Raw genomic sequence first — 15,401 nt, 5'->3', positions numbered from 1 at the left:
ATGATCATCTGGTCTGACCTCCTGCACATTTCAGGCCACACGGCCTCAGTCACCCAACCCTGTAATAAAGCCATAGCCTCTGGCTGAGGTACTGAAACGCTTAAATCATCTTTGAAAGACTTCAAGTCACAGAAACTTCATAACTGATGTAGTTTAAACCTGCAAATGACCTGTACCACAGGCTGCAGAGGAAACCAAAAAAACCCCAAGGTCTCTGGAAATCTGACCTAGGGGAAAATTCCTTCCCAATCCCAAATATGATGATGGGTTAGACCCTGAGCCAGACACCTTGGAAATAATTCTCTGCAGTAATTCAGTGCTGTCCCCATCTAGTGTCCCATTTACTAAAACCAATGGTAATATTTAGCTTAGGAAAATATTTCTAAGGAGCCAGAGTAATGCAGCATTGGCATGAATGGCCCAGCTTGGCAACAACTTTATATCCTAACAGGAATTCCAAACAGAAGTGAAGCAAATTTGTGGTTGGATTCGTGTCGTGAAAAATCAAGACTGATGTTCCTGAGTGACCCCTTTCAGCCCCAACCTTCTGTGAAACTTGGCTAAGTCAGATTCTCACACCTTCCATGATGGCAATGTTTCAGAGCATTACTCCTGGAGTTCACTGGTGCGCGAGTCGGCCAGTGCCCTATGGAGGTCTCCCATTCCCTTTGGCAGTTACAAGTTATTTTAGGAAGTGGGTCAGCTAAACAGCAAAGCCGGTGGCTAAAGCAGCTCTTAACTTGAATGTTGACTTCTTCACAGCAGAAATACCTATCCAAACTGGAATTTTAATACCCTTCTACTTTAAAAATAAACCAACAAAATTACATTTTCATTTATCTCTGAGATAAGGTTTTTTATTTCTGAATTATAACCTTGATTTTTTAAGATCAAATGCATTAATATTAAAATTGCTTTTCCTAATCACCAGAAACCTGGTGACCTTTAATTCTGATAAAACAATTTTGTACTGTGCTGTATTGAAATGTACTTGACATTTCAATTTGCTTGCATTTTACCCGTCTCCCCCCAAAAAATATTGTTCAAACAAGGATGCCTAGTAGCTGGCTGACTTCACACAATTGTTTTCCAAGTGTACATGACATTAGTTTGCTTAAAGTAGTCGTTACACTTTGAATCTGCTTGCAGAAGCATTGTTACAATTCCTCATGCTTCCTGGCTGATAGAGGAAAATCAATTTTGATCCCTCAAAAGCACAAGCTAGTCTCCAACTTAACACACCAATTTAGACAACTACAACTGAAACAGTATCAGGAGTCATTTGTCATTCCAGTCATTTTACATTTGTGCTGACATCTTAAGAACTAGAATATATGTATATTTTTAAAGGTGGAAAAATGAGACAAAGCTTCATTCAGTTAGAAAAGCAGTTTGTCAATTACATTAGGAAAGTGGAGAAGACTGAAGGGAACAACAACAACGTGATTTAGGTTTAAATTAACTTGCAACATAAAGTAGCACCAGGCATTATAAAAGAATGTAAAAAATTGCACTAAACTCATTTGGATCATTTTACATGGTAAAAAGGTCCTGCCCTTCTTTAACTTATCCTGGTCAAAACACATGAATTAAAGACTCCAGTTTTAATCATCTGTAATTAAAGTACAGTTATAAGAAGATAAAATCTGTAGGAAGCATGTACATTTTCCCATAGGGCACAGATTTAGCACTGTAAATATTCCATGCAGGTACAAGAGAGGGGGAGAAAAAAAAAGCATACGGTAGTGTTGAAAAGATGCACTAGGCACATAATGCAGCAGTACAGAGAACTCTGACAAATGAAGCAATAGAAAAAAAGGCAGTACTCACCCAAAACATTAAATTGAAAAGGAACATCATGTATTTCAAACAACACAGGCAGCCTCTTGCCATGTTGCACTTCTTAAATTCTAAAAGGAAAACAAAGGATAGATCCAGGTAAAACACTACATATTTGCTGCCTTTGGGTGCATTGTATTTGTCACTTTTTATGCCAGTCCCAGTTCCAATGCCGGTCCCTGTTCCAGCTCTGGTGTGACTCTGTGTGCGTGATCCAGCAGTGCCGTAAAAAGCTCCAGCAGTAAAACCTCGACCAAACTGCCTGCCTGAGGTAGAAGGTTTAGCAAAGTCCGAGTCCTTGCTATCCAAAGATGGACTACGGTGAATTGAAGAATCCTCACTACTTGACTTCTCCATGATCTCTCTTTTCACAGTTGTCAGATTTAATGTCTAGCATCTCTCAGCATTAAATGTGGTGCCTTGTGAACTCCACAGTTTTACAAAGCTGGATTTTTCTTTATCTTAATACACAAATCACATAACCACTGTAGAATTTAATGCAAAAATCCCTGCATTGCTGCTTTTCTTTTTCCTTTTTAGTAGGCTATACAATAGGGATCTGCAGCTTTAATGTATGCACCAGCATCCCATGCAGGAACATTCTCATGACGTCTTGATAAATTGGTTATGAATAACTTAGCTTTTTACTTAAAACTCTTTCTCCACACTCTTAGTCCACAGTCCTGTGATCTATAGACAGCAGATGGTCCTTATATCCATTTCCCCAAGTACACCTGGAAGACTTTCTCCAGCCTGAGCACTTTTCTTGCTCTCTCAGCTCTCTTCTCTGCCTCACTCTGACTGCTTCTCACATGCTGCTCTTTTTTTTTAACCCGTTTGCAGTATCTCATTCAGTAATCAGCTATTGGAGCTCACTCTCAGTGTTGCACTGCTGTTGATGTGAAATCATCAGCTACTGCAACCACTGGGCATTTCCCACAGAAATCCCTGACCTAACTATCAAGTGATACATCCACTCTCTTGATAGCCCCTCCCCTCTACTTTACATCTAGCCAATTAGAACAAGCCTTCCCCCCAAGGCATGCCTCCATGACATAATATCTTTAATAGGATTAGTATTACTCTTTGACTATACAAGTGCACAACAGAAAATCTCTTTAAATGTCAAGTACTATTTAGCTGTTTATGGGCAAGAATCATGAGGTAACGATACTCCTTTAATGAAATAAAAGACTGTAAAAGTAAGGATTAGATATACAGAAGCTAACAACCCCCCAGTGAAATTAGCAGTAACTATATACTTTTACATTTTTTGCAGCTTAAAGGAATGGCATGGGACAAGAAAATGGAACCAGCTAGTGTCTAGTGTCTGCCTCATACGCACATTTCTCAGTTATACACACATATAGTATGACGCCATGAACCATAATATAATTAACCATAACATGAAACACCGAGCTGCTGTCTTTACAAGGTAATCAATCAATCCTAAATCTCCTAAATGTTACAGTATCGGAGCCTGCAGCCCTTTCCACAATATTTAATCGGAATGTTAGAGATTACTCTAGCACAATGACTCTCAATCTCACCAGACTACTGTACCCCTTTCTGGAGTCTGTTTTGTCTTGCATGCCCCTCTCTTTCATTTCACTTAAAAACTACTCGTTCACAAAATCAGACATAAAAGTACAAAAGTGCCATAGCACTCTATTGCTGAAAAAATGTTGATTTTCTCATTTTTACCATATAATTGTGAAATAAATCAATTGGAATATAAATATTGTGCTTACATTTCAATGCACAGTATATAAAGTACTATATAAACAAGTTATTGCCTGTATGACATTTTAGTTTGTACTGACTTCGCTAGTGCTTTTTATGTAGCCCGTGTAAATCTGGACAAATACTTAGATGAGTTGATGTATCCCCTGAAAGACCTCGGCATGCCCCCAGTGATACATGTACCCCTGGTTGAGAACTATTGCTCTAGCATATTGTATTCTGTCAGCCTTCTTTCATTATAGATGCCTGCAAACTTGAAACTCTGACCTGAATTTCCTTTCTAGACAGCAACAATTCTCACCCTGGATAGTGGGACGCCTCATGGCGTGACTTTACAGCACATTTAGATAATGATATCAAGACATCCTATAACATACACACAGAATTAAGTTCTCTCATGTTACCTGGAAAACCTACAGTAAGAGGACTACCCTGAAACCTGAGGGGTTTTCTGGGTTTGCTTGGTGTTTTAAAACTGGTTCCACATTAGCTCTGAATGTTCATAAATTGGTATCGGAATAGCAAAAATAACTATGTAAAGGAACTATCCACACAAAAGATACTAAATCGAAAAAAAAACACTCCAATGTTAACAGACCTTTTAGTTTCCATAGTGAAGCACTTAAGCCAGGAAATGCAAAAATTATGCACAATCTTACATCTGACCTCTCAAGTTTGCAAACTACAACACAGTCTTTAATCGTGTGAGCACCTATACTGAGAAAATAATAATCCGTTTTTCTTCAATCTTAGACCTATATGCCCATCAGCATCTTGTAATATGATGTCATCTTTATACAGTTATTCTAAATTTACGACCATATCATCATCAAACGCACAACTACAAATGGGCAATAACTGGGTAGGCAATAGTACTGCTGAAAAGAATCTGGGGGTTATAGTGGATCATAAATTGAATATGAGGCAACAATGTGATGCAGCTGCAAAAAAAAAAAGCTAATACCATTCTGGGGAGTAACATCATAAGTGTCATATGTAAGATATGGGAGGTAACTGTCCGCTCTACTCTGCACTGGTGCAGCCTTAGCTAGAGTATTATGGCCATTTCTGGAAAGATGTGGGCAAACTGGAGCGAGATGGAGAGAGAGAGAGAGAGAGAAAGAGAGAGAGAGAGAGAGAGAGCCATACAAGTGATAAATGATTTAGCAAAATTGACCCACAAGGAAAGGTTTAAAAAATGGGTATGTTTAGCCCTGTGAAAAGACAACAGATAGGGAACCTAATAACACTCTTAAGGACTGTTATAAAGAGGACAGTAATCAATTGTTCTCCATGTCCACTGAATGTAGGACAAGAAGTAATTGGCTCAATCTGCAGCAAGGGAGATTTAGGTTGCATTGTAGGAAAAAAAAAAAACTTTCTAGCTACAAAGATAATTAAGCACTGGAATAGGTTTCCAAAGAAAGCTGTACAGTTCCCAAACTTGGAGGATTTTCAGGACAGATTAGACAAACATCTGTCAAGATGGTCTTTGCTAGGGGTGGGCCAGATCTGGTTTATCATGATTCGTCCCTGGTAGGCCAGCACCTTTATATTTATCTATCTGCACCACCGCAGGTACGGGTGATTATAGCTCTCAATGGCCGCAGACCACTGTTCCCGGACAGTGGGAGTGAGAGAAGTGGTGTCCTGGTCCACATTGCTTCCCACAGCTCCCATTGGCGGGGAATGGAAATCTACAGCCAACAGGAGATACAATCTCCCGTACTTGCACAGGCGCAGGTAAATATAGTCACAGTGGCCCTCAGAGACTAACCTTGGTGAACTGCTGCCGTTTTATTGCCTATCACTGGTCTAAGCTAAGTTTACTTGGTCCTGCCACAGAGCAAAGGGCTAGACAAAATGACCTCTCAAGATCTCTTCCAGCCCTACATTTCCATGATTTTATAACGATATGATTTGTCTGCAGTGATACATTTATTCTACAAGTTCTGCTTTCTGTATAGTATTTTAATTACCCTGCCATGAATTATGTACTATACATAAAATTGATTTGTCTCTCTCTTCTCTAAGCAGTTTCAGCAACTGACAGGCTCCAATCCAGTAATCAAGCACATAACTTTACTCACATAAGTAGTCCCATCATTACTCACATGAGGAAAATAACTCAGGAGTGTGTGTGTTTGCAAGATAAGATCACAGTGTGTTTAAGCACTAAGTCAGAAATTATTTAACAAATATCCTAACATAATTGTATTAAAGAGAATACAGTAATTACTTGTTTAACACGTGCCCGCTTAACACATTTTCTCAATAGCACGATTTTTTTGGGGGGGAGTGTTTTTCAAATAACATAACCATCACCGAAATAACACGAAAATAATCAAGTGGCGGACTATTTCACGCGGTGGTATAAATTTGTGAAAACAGTGGTAATATGCATGAGCGGATGAATACATGTGGTTACAATGCTCCTCTGCTCACTCACGTGTTTATCTCTGTGTTTTGACAAACCGCGGCGGCTTGTGTTGCTAGATATCTAATATTGACATTGACGACCCAGCACCAACAAAAAATTGACTTTGCCACCATTACCTGAAATGCAACCCCCACCTTTTCCATTATTTCAAATGGGAAAATTGACCCCACATAGCACATTTTCACTAATACAAACATTTTCAGAAACACATCTATAGTGTTAAATAATGAATTACTGTATCATAATATTTATTTTATTTTTTGTCATGATGATGGAAACTGTATTTGCCTCTCCCATAGCCTATCCTGAGGGGCCAAGATTTTCTAAAAATAGGAGCCCAAAGATAAACAGCTGGATGATAAGCACTATTGAAAATCAGGCACATACCTAAATATGATTTTAGAAGTTCAACTATTTTAAAAAAAATTTGGCCACCGTAACTTCTAAATGTTGTACTTTTTCATGATGAATTGCAGACAGCTTCTTTAAGATCCTTTGAAGTGTTTTTCCTCCGCTTCAGAGAGAGCTTACTGTACCGAATTTGCCCCCATCTCCCTCAGATCTTAAAGTTAGTATATTTCTAAATGCTCAAGTTGAACTTTTTTTCTGGTAAGCTGACATGCAAATGTCACTGTGCTCCCAAGTGACAAATACTTAATTGTATTAAGCAGCAATTACGTTTATACTGAGGTGTTCTAAAGAAGAACAAGTGCTAACATCTTTAGCACAAAAGTTTACACTGTTAAATTGTAAATTATATGTATATGTGAAAACTCACACCTTTAGTAATCTTAAGCTCTTTACCTCAGTTTCATCATAGGTATGTGGTGTTGTTTATTTACCCACCATGGGATTCAAACACTGAAAGGGATGTTTATTTCTTTAACAATAACTGAGTTCATTGGATTATTTTAATGACTTAAGTGTGGAAGCATTTTATTGGCCTGAAGTTTTTGAAAAGCTTGTTTTTACAAATTTTAATATGGGGCCATAGCTAAGTTGAAAAAAAATGTTATGAAAGACTTGTTTGCTTATTAAAAGGGATTTGCATTAACATTTCCATTGCAATTCACTGAAACTCATAATTTGTTAGAAGATAGCCATGGTTGATTTGCATCGCAAGTTCTGCTTAAACGTTCTATTCCATTGAACTGACAACAGAATGAACAATTATTGCTTGCCTGGCTGTCTCTGAAATATTTTATCTCCTGCAATGTACTTCTTACTAATGTCTCAGTCAAGTAATAATGTTATGCACACCTGTCCCCTGCTGCCAACCCTAAGTGGCCTTATGCCTTGCTCCTATACTACAGAAAACGATGAAAAATATAAATCAGTATTTGTTTTAAGAAGGCTGGAGGGAGGCAATTCCTGTTGCAGGGGTCTGCAAGCTATGGCTTAGTGTGGAACCAAATAGGAGTCTTTTGTCATTCCCAAAATACACGCAACTTTTTAAATTAAACGGAAAACGAATTCAAAATTTTAAAAATACGTCATTACCCAGGAAGTTTGAATGTGTGCATGAAGCTGGATATGACCCGCCATGATGAAAAAAAAGATGCAGCAGCAGGAGTCCCATTAAATACAGTCTGAGTGTACAATATATTTCATTCATTCTATTATTAATCATTATGCGAATATCAATAATATTAAGTTGTATGTTTTCAATCACACAAATGGGCATTCTTATACAGCTCTTTGTTGACCACTTGGTCAGATTTTTGACCAAGCTTGGCTCTTTGGTTTGAAAAGGTTGCCAACCCCTGCCGTAGCAATTTCCAATACTTTCCTTATATGGAATTGTTTCCATTCTTGTATCATTTACCCTACCTGTAAGTGTCAGACATTCATGTATTAATTCCCCAATACTGCCACTGCATCTCTCTTTGCAAAGCCCTGTATCTGCACAGAACCCCACTGAAGTCAGTAATGATTGGAATCAAAGCAAAGGGTCATCCTGGCAGATCTGATCACAGACTCAACACCTTAGCAAATGTACTTCTGTGTAATGGAGGATAGATATGGCACTGGTCTTAGGCTGCAGGAGATCTGGGATCTACTTCCAGCTCTGACAAAAGCCCACTGCTTGACTTGGGGCAATTATTTTCAGTGTTCCGTGTCTCAGTTTACCCATCTGTAAAATGGGGAATAATGATACTGACCTCATCTGTAAAACTTTGAGATCTACTCATGAGAAGTTTTTGGTAAGTGCTAGGTACTATGATCAACGCTAAGCGGCAGATGAAATATTCGGCACCATATAAGTTATAAACAACATGTGAGGTGTTTTTTGTTTGATTAATATAAATTCTGGAGTCCACCTTGAAATGAGGACTAGTGAGTTTCGCTTTGCTGCATGTGCCACAATGTGCAGTTTTGTGCTGTCACAGCTAACCTAGCAGCACTCAGCCTTGCTGGACCATGATGCTGGCCTAGACAGAGAATGAGATAAGTGGAGGTTTTAAAAATATTGTTTACCATATAAAATGAAAAAAAAGTTTATAAGCCATGCTATATAGAGATCTATTTTAAACACTTTTTCTGATCCTCCTTTAGGCTAGATCTCATCTTCCCCCAGGGCTGAAGGATACAGGTTGGGATGGTCAGAAGAACAGAACTAGCCAACACAATTTGGAAACAAACAAGAGGAAACCAGATGTAAGTTAATTGTTCTTTTAGGACAATAAACAGAAATATATTTAGCTCATTTTTGCTAGGGGCACTGGAACAATTTTTGTAGTGCGGGTTCTGAGAGCCACTGAACCAAACTGTAAATCCTCTATATAAAGGAAACTAATTCAAGCCAGGGGATGTGGCAGCCCCTCGTCCCCCCACCTGTATTTCTAGCACCTCTCTATTTTTGTTCATATCTTTGCAGAATACCTTTGACATCTCATCAGAAAGCTCTGGTGGCTGGGGAAAATTTATGGCAGGTATAAAAAAGCAGCAAGCATGGTGAGGTCATTACGTATTTATGCTTTGCAGCAAACCCAAAAGCATTTTATTATTCTGTTGATCACTAAAGCCAATAATCTCGCACTAGCAGCCCAAACATTAGCCATCCAATTCTATACTTAAGCACCTAAATAGCGGACCTCATTTTCAGGGAAGCCAAGCACTCAAAATTTCAGAGTGAAACCAAACCAAACTGCTAGAGCTCAACAGCTCTGAAAACTAGGCTACTTAAGTAAATGACTAACTTTAAGCTCTGGAGTTTCAAAATTTTGACCTAAGGCACCAACGCTTTAAGGTTCTGTATGGCCTCACCTCCCCCTCGGCACAAAGGAAGTAGAAGGTCAAAAGCACCTGACAGAATCAGGCCCTAACAGCACTCAATTACATTACAAGCTCCAGTTCATTTCAGCCTTTTCCCCACTTCCACTGAAAGTCACGCAGCTGGAGAGATCACATCTGGCTTATTCCTTGGTATTTGCAGGGCTCAATTAATAAATTATGCCAAACTCTTCGCTTATCCCAACAAAATCATCCCTTGTTATGCCAGGTGGCTTTTTACAAACATACTGTGTGAGTGCTGGCCATTCTGCATCTAAAGGAGACTTGATTGGTAAATATTGCCGTAAGGCCGTTTAGAAGCACCTAAGGCTGCCTCGGCGGTTTAGAAACACCTACGGCTGCCTCTGCATGTTAGTGTGACCTTACAGTAAAATGCACTGTCCTCTCCCACATGGTCTCAGATGCCCTTCTTTTGAATAATTACGGCACGGAAGACATTCAGAATCCTCTTATGGGTTTCATTAATCTGATACAAATTTTACTGAATCACGAGATTTCCTACCAAAACATCCATTAAGTCTCATATTTAAGCATCTGGCACACAGACAGCAAAGGAACAAACAGATTTAAGACTCCAGCCCACAGGTCTCCAAACTAAGGGTCAGCCTATCAAAAAGATGTATATTTAGGACACTAGCCTCTTATCCGACACATAGCAGAGTGCTGCATAACTGAAGGAAATCTGGGGGAACAGGGGCACAAGATTGGTAAATTAAAGAGCGATGGAATTTTGTTTGGTCATCTACTACAAAGTTCTTTCTAATGCAGTAGTCCACAATTCCAGGCTGATGCACACCCAGTAATTGCCAGTGTCTGTGATTTTATTGCAAGTTTCAAGTTATTTGGTTTTTTTTTCCAACAGCCTGGTTCCCAGAGTCATGATAGCTTTCTTTGATAGGATAACAAGCCTTGTGGATAAGGGAGAAGCGGTGGATGTCATATACCTAGACTTTAGTAAGGCATTTGATACGGTCTCGCATGATATTCTTATTGATAAACTAGGCAAATATAACTTAGATAGGGCCACGATAAGGTGGGTGCATAATTGGCTGGATAACCGTAGTCAGAGAGTTGTTGTTAACGGTTCTAAATCCTGCTGGAAAGGGATAACAAGTGGAGTTCCTCAAGGGTCTGTTTTGGGACCCGTACTGTTCAATATCTTCATCAATGATGTAGATATTGGGATAGAGAGTACGCTTATTAAGTTTGCAGATGATACCAAACTGGGTGGGGTTGCGACTTCTTTGGAGGATAGGGACATAATTCAAAATGACCTTAGCAAGTTAGAGAAATGGTCAGAGGTAAACAGGATGAGGTTTAATAAAGAGAAATGCAAAGTGCTCCACTTAGGAAGGAACAATCAGTTCCATACATACAAGATGGGAAGTGACTGTCTAGGAAGGAGCATGGCAGAAAGGGATCTAGGGGTCATAGTGGACCACAAGTTGAATATGAGTCAACAGTGTGATGCTGTTGCAAAAAAAGCAAATATGATTCTAGGTTGTATCAACAGGTGTGTTGTAAGCAAAACTCGTGAAGTCATTCTGCCGCTCTACTCTGCACTAGTTAGGCCTCAGCTGGAGTACTGTGTCCAGTTCTGGGCGCCACATTTCAAGAAAGATGTGGAGAAATTGGAAAGGGTACAGAGAAGAGCGACAAGAATGATTAAAGGTTTAGAGAACATGACCTATGAAGCCAGGCTTCATGAACTGGGCTTGTTTAGTTTGGAAAAAAGAAGATTAAGGGGGGACATGATAGCGGTTTTCAAATATCTAAAAGGGTGTCACAAGGAGGAAGGAGAAAATTTGTTCCTCTTGGTTTCTGAGGACAGGACAAGGAGTAATGGGCTTAAAGTGCAGCAGGAGAGGTTTAGATTGGACATTAGGAAAAAATTCCTAACTGTCAGGGTGGTCAAATATTGGAATAAATTGCCAAGGAAGGTGGTGGAATCTCCCTCTCTGGAGATATTTAAGAACAGGTTAGATAGACATCTGTCAGAGATGGTGTAGACGGAGCTTGGTCCTGCCTTGAGGACGGGGGGCTGGACTCGATGACCTCTCGAGGTCCCTTCCAGTCCTATTATTCTATGATTCTATGAGATTACATGAGAATCAGAACTGAAGGAAAGAAGTTTTCAGCCCTCATGATTGCAGAAAAACCCTCAAAAACCAAAAAGAAAAAAAAAGAATCTAATCACTGCAGCATCTGAGTATCCCACAATCTTTAATGTGTTCATCTTGTAACACCCCTGTGAGGCAAGGCCTTTCTATTACCTCCATTTTACAGATAGGGAACTGAGACACAGAGGGCATGTCTACACAGCAGCATTATTTTGGAATAACATCAATTATTCCAAAATAATGTAATGCGAGTCTATTGTGAAATAATTCAAAATAACGGGCTTCTTACCCCAACTTCTGTAAACACTGCTTGAGGAGTAAGGGAAGTATGGGGAAGACTGCTCTATTTCGAAATAAGTGCTGTGTAGATGTGCCCAAAGTTGAAATAAGCTTTTTCGACTTAAGCTACACAATTGACGTAGCTCAAGTTGTGTAGCTTATTTTGAGCTTAGTCCTGCTGTTTAGACATGCTGACTTGTCCAGCATCACACAGGAAGACTGTGGCAGAACAGGGAATTGGGTCCAGGTCTCTGACGGCCTAGGCTAGCACCTAACCACTAGGCCATCCTCTCTATCTAAAAGTTATTTTTTAATAAAAAAAAAACTTGTGAATTTTTCGAACATGTCTCGTGGATTTGGAATGCCAAGAATGGCAGGACTCCAAGTATTTTGAGGGGGGCAGCTATCAATACACTTTTCATATTCATTCTTTTTCTATACAACCCAGTGACCAAGAATATTCAGACCTTCTCCAAGTTACAAAAGGCCCTAAATTAAACTAGACTGTTGCCAGGAAACTTGATGACCACCCTCTTCCCATCAGTAGCTCAGGATAGCTAAAACAACTCAAGACCCATGAATACTATGCCCATGAGACAGAACAAGGATTTGAAATAGCAGAATAGGGCCGTGCGTACCTAACTTATGTTTATGTAAAGCCACCGCAGGTATTAAATCACTTGTGTGCACTTGTGTCCTTACCAGAAGCACTTGTATTGACTGTATTGTCACTATGGGGCTTTTACAGGAAAGCCCCTATAGTCCATGTAAGCAACACAGTATCTATACTAAAAACTACATCAGCCCAATCACATCAGTGGTGACTCTTTAGTGCTCAGGGAGGTAGCTTTACTGAATCGGTGTAGAGAGGCACTTACATCAGCAGGCACCAAATTTAAGTGAAGACAACTCCACAGCTAAGTTGATGCAAGGCAGTTTGTGTTGCTCTAACGAAGCAGTGTAAATCAGGCATATGTAAAGATGTCGAGAACCACCTTTCCTGTTAATTTAGCTTCCGGGTTTTCCTACTCTCTGACCAATCTCAATTTCCCAGGTAATCTGAAGTGTAAAACACATTTAAGAATGATATCAAGTATAAAGTACAGGTTGAACCTCACTAAATCAGCACCCTTGGGACCTGACCAGTCCCAAACCAAAGAATTTTCCGTACCACAGATGGTCTATATTATCTAGCAGCATTCCAACACTTCCACTGCTTACTGGGCTGTTAGAGGACATTTAAGGGGTAAATTAGAGCTAAACAACAGCATAGAACACTAAGAGCCACAACTAGATGGCTGTAAATGAATGAGGGAAAATTGGGAGGTCATGTTTAGATGGTATTCATATTAGGGTGAGGGTGAGCAAGCATAACAAAATAGTAATACAGGTTGAACCTCTCTGGTCCAGGACTCTGTGGTCCAGTAGGACCACAAATGTAGCTAGACCAGAGAGCCTTGGCCACACAGGTTGAGTGTGGCTGGAAGCAGAACTGGTCTGGTCAGCGGCAGTCTGCAGGACCAATGGCCTGGGGGTAGATAACACCAGGACAGACTGCCACAGACTGCCACCCCAAAGAGGACACGGGCAGGGAGCCTCAAGAGTGACTGCTGCCTTGCATGGGACCAGCTGGCCATGGGGAAGAACCCCAGGAGCATCTGCCGCCTCATGTGGGGCCAGACAACCGGGGTACAGAACCCCGGGAACGGCTGCTGGTTTGGGGCCAAGGAACCCCGGGTGCAGCTGCCACCCCATGCGGGATCAGGGAACCCCAGGAGCAGAGTCTCACTAGCAGGCTGGGAGCGGCAGAAGCAGGCAGGTGAGGCAGAGGAGGTCAGGCCTCCGGGCACTTCAGGGCAGCCTCCAGGCTCTCCACAACCTTCCTGGGTCCAGTACATTCCCTTGTTCAGGACCACTCAGGTGCCAAGGGTGCTCACCCTGTATTACTTCTCTCATATCTAGTGCTTTTTATCTGTAAATCTCAAAGAACTTTCAAAGGAGATCAGTATTATTATGCCTACTTTATGTGGGGAAACTGAGCGAGAGACAGGCAAAGTGACTCTGGGTCAACCAGCAGGCTTGAGGCAGAACCAGGAACAGAACCCTAGTCTCCTGAGTCCCAGGCAAGCAAGCTACTCAGTAGGGCCAACTGTCTCCTCTCTCACCACATATAAGTACCTCCCATTACTAATACCTAGTCTTGTGGATTTGTGCACAGAACACCAGGATTCCCCTAAGCCAACAATAGCCTTGCTCACTCATTACAGGATAAACATCCCTCCCATTTCTGAAGGACTAGGAGAGAAGAAACTGGGCCCAAAAGTCATTGTGGGAGGAGCAGGGATGCAGATCGCCGCCCACCCAGAAGAGGGAACTGTCCAGGAAAAACATGATTTCCAGAGAGCAGAAAGAATTGGGAACCGAGACAGAGAAAAGGGCTGTGTGTATACGTGCACGAGAACATGACAGGCTGGAGACTGCAGTGCAGAAGCTGAAGGAATAAAGCCAAGTAAACAAGGTCTGCCAGGCTGCCAGAGACAAAACCCAAGAGAGTTAGGGCCAGGAGAATCAGCCCTTTTAGGGCTAGAGGATGAGAATGGGATAGCAATTCGGCAAGCAGTCAGCTAAGAGTAAAAACCCAAGGGAGTCACTGAGCAGCAGGTTGTATAGCCAGCAGAACAAATGCTGGAGGAGCAGCAGGCAAAGAATGTGGAACAGCAGGAGCTGAGGCCAACAGGGAACTAAGGGTGGGAAAAGATTCACTTTGAGGCCTACAGAGGCTGTCACTCACTGAAGCCCAGCAGGAGATGTGGACCAGCCGCATAACAGGGAAACAACACAAAGAAGTCCCCGATATGACCAATGGGAGATGCCCAGAATACAAGACACAGAGCAAGATCAGACCTGTGAGAATTATGATACTATACCCCTACCAGACAAAAATAATGGAGCAAAAGGCAATTGCAGTACTAAACCAAAGGAACCCTGAGGGAGCGGCTTTGTTCTTTCTTTAGGAGTGACCCTTTGGGACATAATTTGGAATTGTCTACTTTCCTTTTGTAACTAATCTCACACAATTGTGCCTAGTGTACCAGGATTCATTCTTTCCTCACAGCCTTAGTACAGAGTCCTCTTACTTAACAGAGGTATCTGAGGGTTTACTGAGAACCCACCAAGTGCTAGCATCCGTGTGAGATGCTTTAAAAGATAAGGTCCTTACTCCCAAGAGCTAACCCAGAGTAAATTACACAGCTAACTATATGTTAAATAGAACTACAGATTTTTCTGGCAAACAATAAGACTGGGTTATAAAAAATATACATGGCATAATAAAACCTCTCCCGAACCGCTGAACAAAAGAATTCCCTGTGGAGTGTTCCACAATAAAATTCTCAACTTGGGGACCACATAGCTTGGGTACAACAAGAGAGACTTCACTGCTAGTTCACTGGATAATATCTGGCCCAAATCATCAGCATCTGGTAGTGTGGTGTATAACTTGGTGAATCATAGTCAATGGGTTTCAGGATCATGCCTGGGTTTCAGGACTGTTCCTAATGGACAAGTGTCCACATCCCAAAAGCCAAGTCTTAGTAAAAGCTGTACATATTTAATGAGCCATAGAGATGGACTTCCTCCCTCACCCCAGAGGTGGGTCTTCTAAGGCTGAAGGTTTTGCTACCAGG

General features: G+C 41.0%; 1 protein-coding gene across 3 annotated transcripts in view; it reads right to left on the bottom strand.

Annotated features, from left to right (window-relative positions):
* The window catches only part of TSPAN9 (tetraspanin 9), a 271,410-nt gene that overhangs the window by 141,327 nt on the left and 114,682 nt on the right, over positions 1–15,401 (bottom strand). For 2 of the 3 annotated variants that reach the window (XM_075900398.1, XM_006123032.4), the window contains exon 2: positions 1,831–1,910. In XM_075900398.1, coding sequence (XP_075756513.1) covers positions 1,831–1,893 — 63 coding nt within the window. In that variant the 5' untranslated portion in view covers positions 1,894–1,910. Of the gene's footprint in view, positions 1–1,830; positions 2,801–15,401 lie in introns of those variants that run through there. The other variant, XM_006123031.4, reaches the window with a different exon arrangement.

The sequence above is a fragment of the Pelodiscus sinensis genome, chromosome 1 (genome assembly GCF_049634645.1).
Source record: "Pelodiscus sinensis isolate JC-2024 chromosome 1, ASM4963464v1, whole genome shotgun sequence".
NCBI classification, from domain to species: Eukaryota; Metazoa; Chordata; order Testudines; family Trionychidae; genus Pelodiscus; species Pelodiscus sinensis.
The sequence above is the reverse complement of the archived record's forward strand: the minus strand, read 5'-3'. Positions and strand labels throughout refer to the sequence as shown.